This window comes from Carassius auratus, linkage group LG44F (assembly GCF_003368295.1).
Source record: "Carassius auratus strain Wakin linkage group LG44F, ASM336829v1, whole genome shotgun sequence".
Lineage (NCBI taxonomy): Eukaryota > Metazoa > Chordata > Actinopteri > Cypriniformes > Cyprinidae > Carassius > Carassius auratus.
The window spans coordinates 6,693,793-6,707,990 of record NC_039298.1 but is presented as its reverse complement, the minus strand read 5'-3'; the positions used below and the strand labels follow the sequence as shown (position 1 = coordinate 6,707,990).

The following is a 14,198-nucleotide window of genomic DNA, read 5'->3' as shown; positions in this document are numbered from 1 at the left end:
CCATAGTATAAAATCTGTAATTCTGACAATCTTGCTATTGAGTCCTGCATAATGTAACATTTTTGTTTCTGATGGTGAAGTGAACAACAGTAAATTAATAGAAGTTCCTCCAAAATACCTCGAGACTCTCCGTCATCCCAAAATAGCTCTCCTGATGCAGTATTGTTGTCATCGAGAGCGATGATCAGTCTCATGGGATGTCGTCGACTGAGGGGATACAAACGTACCTACGTAAGTCGGGATTCTTGTTTGTGGCCACTTTTAAGCATTAAAGATGATATGTTTTTTAGGGGAAATCTACAGGCATCTCTTCTTTTTTTGGAGTTTCCCATCATTACCTGTATGTAGTGGTGACATCTGGCGTTTGCGCGGGCAGAATGGCTCCGCCTCTCAGGTGTAAACCAAGTTTATCAGCAGGCAGGTTCAAGTTAACTTTTTCTTTGCGATCGGTAATCCGTTCCTCCTGTAAAAAAATTGCATTGTCATACACAATGAAGAAAAGAAAAGATGAAAAGATTTAAACAACATACATATTCTGACATGTACTATATGCATTAAAATATATAAAGCATAAGTGAGCATAATAAAATTAGTTGTATTTTAAATTATTTTAAAAGTCTTGCTGTCACATGGGTAAAACCTAGGATAGATAGTTTAAAAATGTGAAATTACAAGTAATAACTATTTGGGGTAAAAGTAATTTTTCTTTTTATATGTCATAAATAGATTGTTGAAAATAGACATGAAAAGATTGCTATACTGAATGACATTTTAGTGGGTGTCTTCTGCATATCAGGGTAAAAATGTCAAACAATTTATTTAAACAGGACACATTCTAATGTTTTGAGAAAAAAACAACAACAACCAAGAACAATTTAAAGCTGTATTACACTAATTGTTTTAATGCTTGAAAAAACTTTTTCGTCTTTGACCCTTATATATGGGTCAGTGACATGACATTATTGACTTTTCTTTTTTGTTGTGTCCATTTGTTTTCATTAAATGAAAAAGGGTTAAAATTTAAAAGTAAATGTAAAAAGTACATTACTTGCATTCATTCTCTTTTTTGAAGACCGAGTCTAAAATAGCTGTTTTTAATTAATTTTGAGAGAATATTTGGGGGATGATTGAAAAAATTTCAATGTGGTGTAACCATAAAAACTTCACACCAAATCAATCAATCAATCACCTTTATTTATATAGTGCTTTAAACAAAATACATTGCGTCAAAGACAAACAACATATCTTGTTTTAAAAAGACGAAATTCTCAATAAAAAAACTAAAACTAAATATTATAGGTAAATTATATTATTTAGGTTTTTTTATATGGTTAATCATCATCATAAGCCAGGGAAATATGACTAAATTGGCTCCTAACAAAAAGGCTTGTATTATAAGTTGCCATTTACACCATTTGACATTTTATTTTTAAATCAAATTTGACAGGCATCATCATAGACACCTATGTAAGCACATGAGAATTTGAGAGTTTATTGATTTAGAGAAAATAAGTGTCATGTCATTCACCCATATTGCTGTCAAACATCCAAAATAAAAGTTTTTGTTCACATAATGTGTGTGTACTGTGTGTATTTATTATGTATCTATATATTCTTCTATATATTTAATATGCTGTTAATTAAAAATAAATATACAGTATTTATAACATAAATTACATGAATATTAATATACATGCAAATACCTGTAAATATTTCAAAATATATACTATATGTGTGTGCTTTTATATATACATAATAAATATAGACAGTACACACACATTTGCTATATAAACAAATACTTTTATCTTGGATGTGATTAATCGTGATGCACACATAACATTCTGCCATTATTACCTGTGGCTTGAGAGGATGGTCTTACCTTCTCAAAGTCATACCAGATGGCATCTGGAATGTAGGCCTCCACATATTCAACACCCTGAAACAAACAAACTGGAAAATTTGCTAAACATAATGATAAACATTATTTTGATAGTTTGGTAATTAAGATTATTCATTAAAATAACAGGTAGACCATCATGGGTCATGGGTGGTCATTTTCCAGAAAGATAAGGTCCTCCTGTCATGGCTTTTCAGGAGTCAGAAAGAGAGAATATTTGAGAGATATAGGAGAGTAAGAAGCCGACATAAAGAGAATCAGCAAATTCTAAGGGGATTATGTTTCTTGGTCCCCATAAGGAAATGAGCTTATGAATCATAAAAATGTATCTTTGTAAAAAACATAAAATGCAGAGTTTTCTGTGAAGGGTTGTTTAAGTTGTAGGGGGATAGAACATACGGTTCGTACAATGTAAACAACATATGTGCCCATGAAAACAGAGAAACCCAACAAGTGTGTGTGTGTGTGTGTGTGTGTGTGTGTGTGTGTGTGTGTGCTCACTCACAGGATCCAACACAGGTGTGATGAGAAGATGTGCTCCCCATAAGAACTGGTTGTGCACTCCCCAGGTTTCACTGTCGGAATAGAACCTGCAGAACGGGACAATATTCTTATAAAGCAGGTGAGGCTGAAACTGTTACACTGCTGTTTGGAAATATTCACACTCACTCGTGCATCATGGGACGCAATACAGTCTCTCCACTGACATGGGCCTTGTAGAAAAGAGTGTAGAGGTATGGCAAGAGGGTGTATCGGATGTTCAGGTAATGCTTGGAGGTTTTCACCAAGAGAGAGTCAGCACCATATGATGCAGGATCCTGGTCCTGTTAGAAAGCCACAGAAGAAATACTGATAATATGTTCATCATAGAGGAGACAGTGATGGAATAATTGCTCTCTGACTAAAAGGTCAATTCGTACTCATCTAATTTAATCAATATCATAATTTTCCATTCATCTTCAATTGCCTTCTCAAACTTCTCACTGTGGAGGTCTCATTGCTCCTCTAACGCCAATCTCACAATAACGATTTGAGAAATAAACCTCCTACAAACAGCATTCAAAAAGAGAGGACACATTTGTGACACACTGCACTTCGTGACTGGATGGTTATGGGTGATTAAAGTCACCTTAAAATAATACAAATGTAAAATTCTTATTTTTTTTTATGGAAGACTGTAGTGTTTATTATAAATCATTTATCTGTGCATTTCATTATTTTATTCAAAATTAATTTGCCCTAGTAATCTTTAATCAAAAACGTTAACCTCCCCTCTAAATGGCTCATCTTCTCTTCCGGTCACAGGCTCAGGTGCAAGGTGGAGCTAGTGACGTGAGGGTAAATGCTGATGCAATACACTGACGCAAGCATGGGGAGCACACTACCCTTAAAAATGTTAAGGATATTAGGATATCACCACAATTTTACTCTTAGAACATGACTTAAGATGGAGGATGCAATCAGTCATTCAGTTAGTCTCTCTCGCTCGCACGCTGTTGCGTATGTTTTGTGTCATTGATTGTACTTGTCATCATCTTCCTCAATAAATAATAACATTTCTTCATGCTAGGATGTCACCGGTGGATCCAGTGGAGAGAAATCCTCCCACAACTAACTGCAAAATGGCATTCAGATCTGCCTTCATTTTGTTAGCAACAGCCCAACTTCCAATGATTCAATCAATTCCTAAAGGACGAAATCAAGTCCCACCCTTCATTTCAGATGTCATTTCACTCGGATAGACATCACAGTAGAGAAAAAAAGACAATGACTACTTCCGATTCATGCTGACTCAAGCACAGACCTTGAACCCTTGCGCGTTGTGGTTACGGCTGAAGGGGTAGAACGCGCCGACTTGCATCCAACGTCTGCAAAGCTCCTCTGGCGAGTCGTCGAAGAACCCACAGATGTCTGCGCCAATCTGCAGAAAAACATCATGAGATTCAGATTCTCTCCAGAGGAGGAAAAAAAAATACTCTTTATTATTTCAAATGATTCACCAAAATCTACACAATTAGATAAAGATCAAATGGGGATTCAAGACTTTTATATATGGAAAAGACACCAGTAATCTGGCAAATGTTGACAAATGACAATCAAATTAGATCAAAATTGTGCAAATAAAAACATCAAATATGAAGTCAGACGAAACTGTCTGATTTTACATTTCATAAGCAATTCATATATTTTTTTACAAGGTGGCTTATTTATTTTATTCATAGGCCCCAATATGAAACAAAGATGAATCAGTAATTTCCTTTAAATTTAAAGGTGATCTGTATAGTTTTGTCAGTCAGTGGTGGAAGTCTGATGTTAGTTTGAGAGCATGCATATAATGAGTGAAAACAAACATGCTTCCAAAGTGAAAGGAACATGCTTTTGAGTGCAAACTGAGTACATGTACAGTAAAGGAACATACTTTCCAGAATGCCAAAAAATGTTTTTAATTGATTTAATGAAGTATTCTTATTTGTTGAGATCGTGAACTGGTGGGTTTGTGTTAAATGTGAGACAAATCATCACAATTAAAAGAACCAAAGACTTGTGCATTGAATTTACTTAATACAGGACTTTCACAATTTGAGTTGAATTACTGAAATAAATTAACTTTTCTATGTCATTCTAATTTATTGAGATACACCTGTATGTATAACACTCATAGAAAGTTGCTAACAAGGCATCTACCTATACATATCTATGCTTTTTAAGGTTAACATATGTGGTCTTATGGCCTGGTCAAATCATTTAATGTTTGTGTGCAGAGGATTACAAGGCAGTTGAAACTGTCATTATGTCTGACAGCTAAGTCCATTGAGTCCAAATGTCCACTAAATTTCCCATTGGAACTCGAACATAACCACAGTCTTTATCTAAATGCCTCTCAGTGGCTGGTGCCTACCATCCATTACCCATGTTGCAAAAGATATTTTATTTGGAGTCAAACCACTTACGTAAGGGACTCCAAAGAGGTTAAACTCCAACATGCCAGGTATCGCCCACTTAATATCATTCCAGTTGGCCGCATTGTCACCCAACCAGTGCCCAGCATACTTGCCCACCCCGGGGAAGGATGAACGGGTAAAAACCATGGAACGGTTTGTCTTAAACACTTCTCTCGATGCCCTGGAAGCAGAAACATAATATTAGAGCAATGGGTAACTCTGGCACCACAATAAAATGACATCCAGGAGGGTGCTGGAAAGACACGTGGGTTGCCTAAATAAGCATAGTGTAGCTGATTGAGACAAGGGTGTTGGGGAACAAATGATATTGCTATCCACTTGTAAATAAAACATTGCTGTAATGTCAATTTGTGTGAATCATTCTGACAAGACTCAAAAGCAGCATCATTCAATCACAAAAGAGATCGTTTGCATTCAAAGTGTGGAAAAACTGACACGTACTTCTCAGTGGCCAGGGCCATCGAGTACCCATAGAGACTGTGGACATCATAGTGGTTTCCCCATTTGTGTTTAGCATCCATACATAAGGTCTTACTGTACATCAGATTATCAAGGAGACCTATAGAGTCAAATGGAAATTAAGAGGATGGATGGTTATGCATCTGCTATGAATAAATCCAGCTATTGATTTATTTCAAACTCACGTGGAATGAATGGAGGATAGTTGAGTTTGTTCTCAGCGCAGCCTTTGCTGCTTCCCTGTACAAAATTGGCCACCTCATTCATGTCCTTAAGGGGAAAAAAGTTTTAAATCTTTTGTGGTGTATATTGTACTCTAGAAGATATGTTTATTAAGCTAATCAATATTGATGCAGTGACATATGTAGTATTGATTTGGAAGATCAGTTAAAAATGATTAGGCTCATCTCTGCGGGTCACTCACAATCCAGATAGCATCATGTTTGACTTCTTTGTGGAAACGTGAAATTTCATCAACCCACCAATCAACACAAGCCTGGTTAGTGTAGTCTGGAAACACGGTTTCCCCTGGCCAGACCTGTGACATGTGAGAGTTATGATAAACAATATGTATTTTGTTCCTACGATTTTCTGTGGCCACATCAGTGTAAAAAAATACAAAATAAATTACTAAGATCAACATCATGGAAATCATTGAAGTTCAGTTATTGTTATGAAGAAGAACCACCAGTTCTCAATCCCAAACCCTACTGACAGTCAGGAGTATCTTTGGAGGATCTTACCTCTCCTATCAGAGGTGTGTTCCCGTCTGGTTCAGTGACCCAAACATTAGCTGCATGTCCCCGGTCAAATGCTTCATAAGGTCCATTTAGCCTTTTACCTGTGGACACAGCAGGATCCTACCAGGAAGAAAATGTTTTGAGGTGGTCAAGGGGGTGAAATGTAGGACTTTAAACTTCGAAACCCGTAAAACTGTGCACTTCAGCATGAAAATCAAAGGCTCACCAATATGACAATGTATTTCTGCCCTTTCTCATGCATGTAGTCAGCAAACTGAGGCAACTCCTTAAATTTCTCCATATCATAGGTGAAGATCTTTTTTTCCTCCATGTAGTCGATATCAGTGTACTGGACATCCTGAAACACAAAACAATTATGGTTCAGCTGAAAGTCAATCCTTTTCTCATTAATATCATGTTTCACTTCAACATTTATTATGGAAGTTGCACCCTTAAACATGCTAATCTAGACATTCTGATTCAAACCACCCACTGCAAGCGGGACTCGAACCTGGGCCCATCTGCATGGACTGCATCAACAAGGAGGCTAAAGAACTCAGTATCCAGCATCAATCGCTAGAGTGGCTCTTGAACACTGAGGTTAAAAGCACACAGCTCGTAGCGGCCTACATTCGTTACACTAGCAGCATGCTAATTCATGCTAGCAATATGCTAACAACATATTAAATCATGCTAGCAAAGTGAAAACATACTAACAGCATGCCAATTAATGCTAAATCATGTTAGCAATGTGCAGAATTATTATAGCAACAAGCTATTTAATGTGAACAATAAAGCATTTTATCATCATGTTTATGCTGCATTCAAGCCACCACATAATTTCCATAATATCGAGATGACAACATGTGAAGTTATATTAAGAACCATTCATGTCCTTGGACTGGGAATTATGTGTTTCTATTGCACTGCTATCAGTGCCTAAATTAATCTGTAGTGGTCAGGTGGTATAAGGACCACATGGATTCAAAAAACAGCCAGTTTACAAGCTTTAATCTACTAGGATGTAAATACTTTTTTACGTGCCAGAATCTCACGGTTACAGTAATTACAACAAAATACTTCTTAAATCTATCCATGCTATCATTATCATTATATTATTCATGCTACCAATATGTTAAATCATGCTATTGGCATGCTAATCTATGTGAACAATGTATTAAATCATGTTAACAATATGTTTAAACATGCTAGCAACATGTTAATTCATGTTGCAATATGGTAAAACAATCAATCCTGTCAACAGTGCTAAATCATTCTAACATTGTGCTAAAACATGTAAGCAATGTGATAAAAATTATACCAAGGTGCTAAAACATGCAAGCAATATGCTTATTAAGCTGGCAAAGTGTTAAATCATGCTAGAAATATGATAAAACATGTTATCAAAATGCATGCACTGGTATCAGAAAATGTTGCACTGTCAAACGCTAGTAGTGTTAAAAAAACATGCAAGGAATAGGTTAAAACATGCTAATTCATGCTAGCAATGTTTATTTATGTATTTATTTTTTAAGTTAAAGCTTATTAAACTTATTAAACTTTCAAACCTTCATACGGGTTTCTACAAACTTTTATACCTAGTTTTCAGGTTGTTTATGTTTCTCTCTACCTGCGTTATTACTCTGAAATCAGATCCGTCAGCCTCTTTTGCATCCGTTCTTATTCTGATTCTAATATTGCTTAACTGGTCTGCTTAGTTTTATCTGAATGCTTGACTTCCAACAGCCATTAGCAAATGGTGAGATTCTCCAACCAGTAGCCAATTTTTTTTATTCTAATCAGGTGATGCAAAATCCTGACATGCAAATGCCCTCTTCGTTAAAGAAAAATAGAGCCCCACCATAAGGTGTTAAACGCTTCTAAATGCATGCATAGGTGAAGTGTGGAGTTATTTTTTATGAATCGGTAAACTTTGCTCCAGGCTCTTGATCGTGGATTTGAAGTGCTGGGTGAAATCAAAAGATTGTAGGACCAAGCAAGGACCATCCTTCTGATTCTGGCACTTACATATGGAATGCCGATCTGTCGGTTCCTTTCCACGACTTTCTTCACCTCGTCCAGGCTGCCGTAGTCCCAGCGAGACAGCTGGAAACCCAGAGACCAGTATGGAGGAATGAAAGGCCTGCCAATCAGCTGGAGAGATATAAAGCAACAGTAAACTCATTTAACATCATGTATATATATTTAGGGTGTGATTTGCCGGGGGGATTCCCCTCTATGGTTTATGCATCCTTGCCTCTGCTAAATTAACAAACATCCTGCAATCTCACTCTGAGGTCCCATCCTAACTCAAATGATTCAGGACATTTAATTTCCTTGCTTGAATAACCATAGAAATTAAATCATTACAAATAATCTTTTTAATAGATTGTGAGCACAGTTGTAACAATTTTTTTCTGATATAAGTTTAATAGAAAATAAATATATAATACATATGTAAATATATGACAAAATATAAATTAAATTTGTACCAATACATAAATAATTTGTAAAATCAAAGATTATAGAAGCAATATGTATTGGTCAAAGACAAAAAACTTTAAAACATAAAAATCATAAATGTAATGCTGCTTTAAATTGTTGTTGTAGCCCCAACTTTAATGTGCTTCCTATGGACATAAAATCACTTTTGTACATTTCTTCTGATGCAGTCATCTTAACATCTTTGACCCACTGGACACTACCAGTGAAAAGTTTTTAAAAGGGGTTTCTTCGCTCATCAATGCTGCATTTATTGGATCAAAAATAAAAAAAATTGGTAACACTTTATTTCGATAGTCACTTCAGATATTCTACTAGTAACTTTTCAACTTTTTGCAGTTAACAGAGTATTAGTAGACTGTCTGGTTAATATCTTCTAACACTTTCTTTGTAAACTTTTTCAACCAATCCTAAACCCACCTAACAGTCTACTCTGTAGTTGTAAATGATGAGATTTAGTTGATATGTAGTTGACGTAGTTACAAAGTAACTTCCTTTAAGGGGAAGTCGTGGCCTAATGGTTAGAGCGTCGGACTCCCAATCGAAGGGTTGTGGGTTCTAGTCTTGGGCCGGATGGAATTGTGGGTGGGGGGAGTGCATGAACAGCTCTCTCCTCCTTCAATACCACGACTTAGGTGTCCTTGAGCAAGGCATCGAAACCCCAACTGCTCCCCGGGCGCCGCAGCATAAATGATGAACACTGCTCCGGGTGTGTGCTCACAGTGTGTGTGTGTGTGTGTGTGTGTGTGTGTTCACTGCTCTGTGTGTGTGCATTTTGGATGGGTTAAATGCAGAGCACGAATTCTGAGTATGGGTCACCATACTTGGCTGAATGTCACTTCACTTTCACTTTCACTTTCAAGTAGACTATCAAAATAAAGTTTAAACAAAAAATGTATAGTGTGAAATATTATTATGGTGTAAAAAAATATATATATATTTTTTCTATTTTAATATACATACATATAATACATTAAAATCTAATTGGGGATATTCGAATATTAGAATGATTTTAAGCGACCACAGAGAGTCAGGACCTCGGATTAACGTCTCATCCAAAAGGCTGCAATTAATTTATTTTGAATAAATGCTATTATTTATAACTTTTTATTAATTAAAGAATCCTGGAAAAAAGTATAACAGTATAATATGATATGATTAATATGATTTATGATTTTAAATATATAAATCATAATATTAGAGTGATTTCTGATGGGCACATAGGACACATTATACTGTAGCAATAGCTGATGGAAATTGATCTTAGCATCACAGAAATAAATTATATTTTAAAGAATTATTTACATTATTTTATATTGTAATAACATATTGCAAGAGTTTTTTTTTTCTTTTCTTTTTTTGATCAAATAAATGCAGCTTTTATGAGCATAACCGACTTCCTTAATAAAATATTACAAATCTTACTGATCCCATACCTTTGACAGATATATACATTATTATATAAAATTGTGCTAAAACATGCTATCATATATATATATATATATATATATATATATGTATATATATATATATATATATATATATATATATATATATATATATATATATATATATATATACATACACACACACACATATATATACATATATATATATATATATATATATATATGTCCTAGCATGTGTTGTACTGTCCACCATGCTGTGTCTCTAACATGAAAAATAATTTCCAAGTGCTTAAAATTTCTCCCACAAGTGCTGGTGTTTCTATTTATATTTTTCCACAACGCTAACCTGTGTGAACTCGTCCACCACTGCTTCTGGTGTGTCTCCAACCAGGATGTAGAAGTCCAAAACCCCTCCGATAGTCCGGTAGGTTATGGCCGGAGCAGGCTGGACTGTCACCTCTGCACACAGACAAGAGCAGACAGATATAAACAGATATAAACTAAAACTCTCATTTGGTAAAAATCAACAGAAGCAGCCATTCCAAAATAATAATAATAAAATAAAAGCAACAGACATCATTATGACTTTAGTCCACAGCAGAATTTACCCATAGCATTGCTGTTCATGAGAAAAACACCAAAGGACTGGCCGCTCTCATCTTCCAGACATGTAAAGTAGGGGTAGTGGCCGTACAGGTTGTGTGTGCCCTGGGGTGGAAAAGACATTAAGGTTTGTAATGCCAAATTTAAACATTTTAACCAGTTAATTAGACAGTCTCATACATGTCTCATCATATTTTAAGTATTATAAAAGTTATTATAGATTATAGATTTTATTATAAAAATATATTATAGAGGTTGTCAACCTGAATCATGCACTAAAATTTAAGTCTTCTAACATCATGCAATAATTATGTTGACTTGACAAACTCGACTCAGACTTAAGATCTTTATTAAATTGACCATCAAAAGTGCAAAAGTCCCACTGACTTTCATTGAGGGGGTAAAAACTGTTGAACAGTAAGACTTATAGAGTATTTAAGCTGCCTATCCCTAGAAAAACTGATAGACTGACCTAGGACAACATAAACATACTAGTAACATGCTTATTCATGTTATCAGCATGCTAAAACATGTTACCAACATCTCAAATATGTTAACAACATTAAAAATGTAAACATGCTAATTCATGCTAAATGCTAAAACATGGTAGCAGTATTGTGCTAAAACATGCTATCAACATGCTAAAATATGTTAGCACCTAAGGCTGGGCGATATATGTAACGATATGATCATGCGCATAGTCAGTAAATCTGGTTGATTACCGCTAAATCGCCATCACCTGCTTTTAAATGGAGCGGCATATTAGACAGAGCCATAGATCTCTGACAAGCTACACAATATCACGTTCATTTTCGAAGGTGATTAATCTGGGATAATGAACATGATATTGCATAGTTGTCAGAGATCTACGGCTCTGTCTATTAAATGCCGCTCCATTTAAAAGCAGGTGATGGCGATTTAGCAGTAATCAGGGAACCATATTTACTTACTAGATGCGCATGATCATATCGTTAAATATATTGCCCAGCCCTATTAACAACATGTTAATTCGTGATGTAAATGTGTTAAATCGTGCAAGCAAAATGCTAAGGCATTCTAATAATGCTGTGCTAAATCATGTTAACAACATGATGATTCATGCTAAACTATGCTAGCAACATGCTATTTGTTAGCAAAAATGCTAAAACATGATTATTCATGCTAAGAGCTATACATCCTTTCAACAATGCAAAAGATGGTGGCAAAATACTAATCTATGGAAACAAAAAATAAAATATGTTAGTAACACATTATACATGTTAACAATGTGTGCTATAACATGATAGCAATGTTGTAAAACGTGCTAGCTAGAAACCTATTAAAACATGCTAATTCATGGTAACTATTTCGAAGTGCTCCAAGACTTGGGCAGGAGATCCAAAGGTAACTTTTATTGGGACAACCCAGAATCGTGAATCAAAACACATGCAGTCAATCCAACAGAGCACAAATATAAACCACAAGAAAAAGGGTGATCAGGCAGATAGTGATGGGACGATTGGTATCGCGGCTCCCATGTAGTTTTCAAAGCACTTTTGTATCACATACTGTGCCAATGCTTGTATCGAAATGACAATACAACATGATTGATGATGTTTGAAGCTTCGAATGTCATGAAATCCAGCCCAGATCTCCTCAGAAAGTTGTGCTAATTACTGAGTTGTTCTAATTGAGTCATTCGATAAATCACACTCACTGACTCAAGGATCCAGTTGTGCCAGTTATCAGTGAATAATGACTTCATTCAAATTACTTCTTTTATGATGCTTCTGGACAAGATATTATTTTATAACATAACTAAAACTTTGTTTTTCATACTGGTTTGGAATAGTGAAAATGTTTGTGCAAATGATCTGAACATTATGACTCACTCCGTTGGGAAAAGCATCTCTTGCGAAGATAGGCCAGGTCTTCCAGTTGGTGTCATGGCGGAAGGTCTGATGGACATGCTCTCCCAGTCCATAAATATTGTGAGAGGGTAGTTTAGCAGAGAGTTGAAGGTACTGATCTGCAAAAATCAGCGGCCCAATGGTTGTGTCAAACCTGAGCGAGAGAGGAAGGGATGTTGTCATCAAACCTGTCAAGAACATATCCACTGACCCTTCAAGCATGCCCTCAAATATAGAGGGGTCAAAAAAGAGTGAAAATGCGCACCCTAACCACATGAATAAAAGGTAAAATACTGATAGATGGTTCACCAAAAAGATCAACATCCTATTTGTAAAGCCACAACTAAACTGACAGCTAAGAATCGTTCACATGCATTGTCTCATTTTAAAAATAACTTCACTACAAATTAGATTAATAAGCATATTTTATAGATATATTCCTTATGAAATATCAATATATGCTCAATCCACTATAAATACATTATTTTTAGGCTTTTAGGTCGGGCTTTTTATCAGATAAAAGATTACAAAATTGTTTTGCAAAACACATACTGTACAGACCTGACTATGGTCATGTAAAAGCTAATTACTTGAGAAGAAAACAACAGTTAAAACAGCATTTTCATAATAGTGTGGCAAATCATTTTATTCTTTGGAAATAAGGCCTATTTCTCACTGGGCAGTTATTCTAATGAGAGATGTTTTATTACAAACAACATCCATAAGAAATCAGCGTCTCACAGGAGTTTTTCGGGAGATGTTCTCCAAACTTTCAGTCCAAACGGGTTCTGGATCAACTCTAGTCTATATTTGAGGGGTCCAGTGGGAGGGCTGGAAGGTGCTTGCACGTGCTCGTGAGGAACCTCAAACCTGGCTTGGTTTGCATCTGTGATCTGGAAGACAAAAAGAATATTGCATGCCATTATAGACGTGTTCATAGGTCAGACAGCAGTCTCCTTGGGCAATGATGTTTGCAGATGACATTGTGATCTGTAGTGAGAGCAGGGAGCAGGTGGAGGAAAACCTGGAGAGGTGGAGGTTTGCGCTGGAGAGAAGAGGAATGAAAGTCAGTCGTAGTAAGACTGAGTACATGTGTGTAAATGAAAGGGAGGGAAGTGGAACAGTAAGGTTACAGGGTGAAGAGGTGAAGAAGGTACAGGAATTTAAGTACTTGGGGTCAACAGTCCAGAGTAATGGAGAGTGTGCGAAAGAGGTAAAGAAGCGATTGCAGGCAGGTTGGAATGGGTGGAGAAAGGTGTCGGGAGTTCTGTGTGATAGGAAAATATCAGCGAGAATCAAGGGGAAGGTGTACAGGACAGTGGTGAGACCAGCTATGTTGTATGGTTTAGAGACAGAGGCACTGAGGAAGAGACAGGAATCAGAGCTAGAGGTAGCAGAGCTGAAAATGTTGAGGTTCTCTTTGGGAGTGACAAGATTGGACATGACTAGGAATGAGTACATCAGAGGGACAGCTCATGTTGGACGTTTGGGAGACAAAGTTAGGGAGGCCAGATTAAGATGGTTAGGACATGTTCAGAGGAGGGAGAGTGAATATATTGGTAGGAGAATGTTGGACATGGAGCTGCCAGGCAGGAGGCAAAGAGGAAGACCAAAGAGGAGGTATATAGATGGAATTAATGAGGATTTGAAGCTAGTGGGTGCAAGTGTTGAGGATGCAGAAGATAGGGATAGGTGGAAAGAGATGATTCGCTGTGGCGACCCCTGAAGGGAAAAGC

General features: G+C 36.3%; 1 protein-coding gene across 1 annotated transcript in view; it reads right to left on the bottom strand.

Annotated features, from left to right (window-relative positions):
* LOC113068422 (sucrase-isomaltase, intestinal-like) overlaps positions 1-14,198 on the bottom strand; it is a 55,526-nt gene that overhangs the window by 27,674 nt on the left and 13,654 nt on the right. The window contains exons 6-22 of the mRNA XM_026241204.1: positions 13,204-13,355; positions 12,445-12,616; positions 10,579-10,678; positions 10,317-10,429; positions 8,088-8,213; positions 6,286-6,417; positions 6,063-6,179; positions 5,744-5,857; positions 5,505-5,589; positions 5,302-5,419; positions 4,849-5,020; positions 3,702-3,818; positions 2,567-2,721; positions 2,403-2,487; positions 1,880-1,936; positions 339-463; positions 119-207 (exon numbers count right to left, since the gene is read on the bottom strand). Coding sequence (XP_026096989.1) covers positions 119-207; positions 339-463; positions 1,880-1,936; positions 2,403-2,487; positions 2,567-2,721; positions 3,702-3,818; positions 4,849-5,020; positions 5,302-5,419; positions 5,505-5,589; positions 5,744-5,857; positions 6,063-6,179; positions 6,286-6,417; positions 8,088-8,213; positions 10,317-10,429; positions 10,579-10,678; positions 12,445-12,616; positions 13,204-13,355 — 2,029 coding nt within the window. The remainder of the gene's footprint in view (positions 1-118; positions 208-338; positions 464-1,879; positions 1,937-2,402; positions 2,488-2,566; positions 2,722-3,701; positions 3,819-4,848; positions 5,021-5,301; positions 5,420-5,504; positions 5,590-5,743; positions 5,858-6,062; positions 6,180-6,285; positions 6,418-8,087; positions 8,214-10,316; positions 10,430-10,578; positions 10,679-12,444; positions 12,617-13,203; positions 13,356-14,198) is intronic.